The sequence below is a fragment of the Stegastes partitus genome, unplaced genomic scaffold, assembly GCF_000690725.1.
Source record: "Stegastes partitus isolate 25-593 unplaced genomic scaffold, Stegastes_partitus-1.0.2 Scaffold817, whole genome shotgun sequence".
In the NCBI taxonomy this organism is placed as follows: Eukaryota; Metazoa; Chordata; class Actinopteri; family Pomacentridae; genus Stegastes; species Stegastes partitus.
Genome location: NW_007578548.1, coordinates 314,959 through 317,309, shown reverse-complemented (window position 1 = coordinate 317,309; position 2,351 = coordinate 314,959). Strand labels below are relative to the sequence as shown.

The window sequence follows — 2,351 nt, the reverse complement described above, 5'->3', positions numbered from 1 at the left end:
TGGCATTTGGGTTTACAAGTATGTGTATTTTGAAACTAAAAACAAACATATATTTGTTCATACTTACAGCTGTAATCTGGCAGTCGTGGCATCATGATCCCGGCGCGGATCCAGTGCTCCAGGGGCAGAGATCCAGCCATGGCAGCCGCCTTCAGGTGCTCCGGGTAGGTCTGCGTTAGTTGTGTGAAACCGGTGTAGGCGAAGGCGGGGTGCTGCCCACCCAGCGCCGACAGCGGGTACATGGGCGCAGGGTACATGCCGGGAATCGCTCCCTGGGGCAGCGAAGCGAGTCCCGGATGGGTGAGATTCAGGACACTCGGTTTGGGGATTAGTCCGGTCTGAAGTTGTGCGGCCCGTGGAGACGGGGTGTCCGCACGGCGGCAGGAGACCGGGCTGCCAGCGGGACTGTCGCTGCTCAGACCCGGGGAGAGGTCTCGGCCGCCCCGGTGGGTCTCATCTGCGAGCAGGGCGTCGATTCTGAAGTTTTTCGATTTCTCCATGACGGCTTCACCCAAAAAGAGTGACACTGCAGAGTCGTAAGTAAATAAACGCTTGGCTGGTGCGCACCTGTGCCGTGCGTCAGAGCGCAGACAGCGGAGCCTCTTCAGTTACAAACTCATATGTTTCCCTTATGTTTTCGTTGAAAAAAACAGCCTGGAGACGATCATGTGCGGTTCGACAACAAGCACTAACACATTACCAACTTCTATTAAGGACTAATATCCCTAAAAGTGTACTTTTTTGTTTGTTTTTTTTAGCAGTTGCTAAGTTACGCTCGCATGTGCATCCCTGCGCCAGTTTCTTTAAATTCTCCTCATACATGTCACTCTGCAACATCACAAAGTACAGAGGCGTGCGTCTCTCTCCATCAGCCGTCCTCCTCCACCCCTGAAGGCCGCTGTGAGCTGGGATTGGCTGAAGGCTGAGCTGCTCTGACGGGCCTCTAATCAGCTAATTACTCGCTCGTTTCTCCCCCCCAGAAAGCGCTCAGAGTGAGGTAATGTCCAACCCTTGTCCCGCCTGCAAACACCTTCAACTGCATCAAAGCGCGGAGGTACATTAGAAGATTGGGCAATTGTATTTTCAGTATCTATCTTACTGCCAGCTCATCGCACTCAGCTACCGGCATAAATGAAGAATTATACACCCTGCTTTGATTTGTCCAGACTAATTATTAGAGCTGCAAACGTCCTGCACACCTTTAGCACCAAAACACCGGCTGTTTTTCACCGGTAATGTTATTGGATACCTCTGATTGGAGGATGTTAATAAAAATATAGGGAGCAGTATTTAAATCACTGATATTAATCACTCGCCTCATTCTCATACTAAGGCCATACCAGTGCCATTAAAGTTTACGATCAAGAATTGCACACAAACCGTATAAAAGTGTAATGACTTGGCAGAGGAGGCTATAAGTTAATTGGCCTTCTGCTTAATGCCGCTTTAAGGCCTGAAAGCGGAGGTGCGTCAACGTCATTCGTTCGTTTGTAACGTGACATGGCAACACTGACAAAGATTTAAAACTTATAGAAATAATAATAATATGCAACAGGATAATAGAGCCGAGTTTAACTGTGCTGCAGATTATTTGGTTAAACTAAGACTTTGTCTCAACATCTCTCAACATTTTATAGAGAATTTGCTAGTTAATGATTGAGCTAAACTTAGTCAACACTTGGAAAATAAAAAAATAAATAAGGCAGCATTTAAATTGTGAATCGCAAGATCCAAACGAAATGTTGATCTTTAACCCAGTCAACACCCCAATAACCCCACATCTCTCTCAAAATGGAAACGCATATAATTTTTTTTTTCTTGCAGATTTTTAAATACTGTTTATTAATTAAATGCTGACTATTATTCTGGTGGGAAACATTTTATTTATTCATTTTCTCCTTATCAGATACTGCAATATTATGTTGAGTATACAGCTGTAAAATGTTAAAATCCATCCCAGTAAACTGTCAATAATTTTGATCACAAATTCAGATTTTGCTGCATTTTTGCGCAAAAACGCAGCATCCCCAATCCGAATATTTTACTAGTTTCTGTGATAGTAAGTGGGATGTATTCGGGAGCTTATCATTTTGATTTCTTTATCAGTAGTTTAAAACCTTTACTAACAATCAGGGCGACTGTCTTGGCTTTAGATGCGACAATGCTTCAGTCTACAAACTGCACAAGAAACCCCAAAGCAAAACGCGCATTATCTCAGGAAATTGAAACCCATTCCGCTGATATGAGCGCACCACTTCTTTTGAAGACCCTGTGATTTGTAATTGGCCGGTGCTTTGTGCAGAGCGCGCTTCTGGTTGACCTCCAGAAGATTGGAGCGCTCCAGCAGATCC

The 2,351-nt window shown here is 44.9% G+C and overlaps 1 protein-coding gene across 1 annotated transcript in view; it reads right to left on the bottom strand.

The window, feature by feature from the left end:
- mnx2b (motor neuron and pancreas homeobox 2b) overlaps positions 1–500 on the bottom strand; it is a 3,241-nt gene extending 2,741 nt beyond the window's left edge. Inside the window, exon 1 of the mRNA XM_008292560.1 lies at positions 68–500. Within this exon, the coding sequence (XP_008290782.1) occupies positions 68–500 (433 nt within the window). The remainder of the gene's footprint in view (positions 1–67) is intronic.
- Positions 501–2,351: the final 1,851 nt, after the last annotated feature.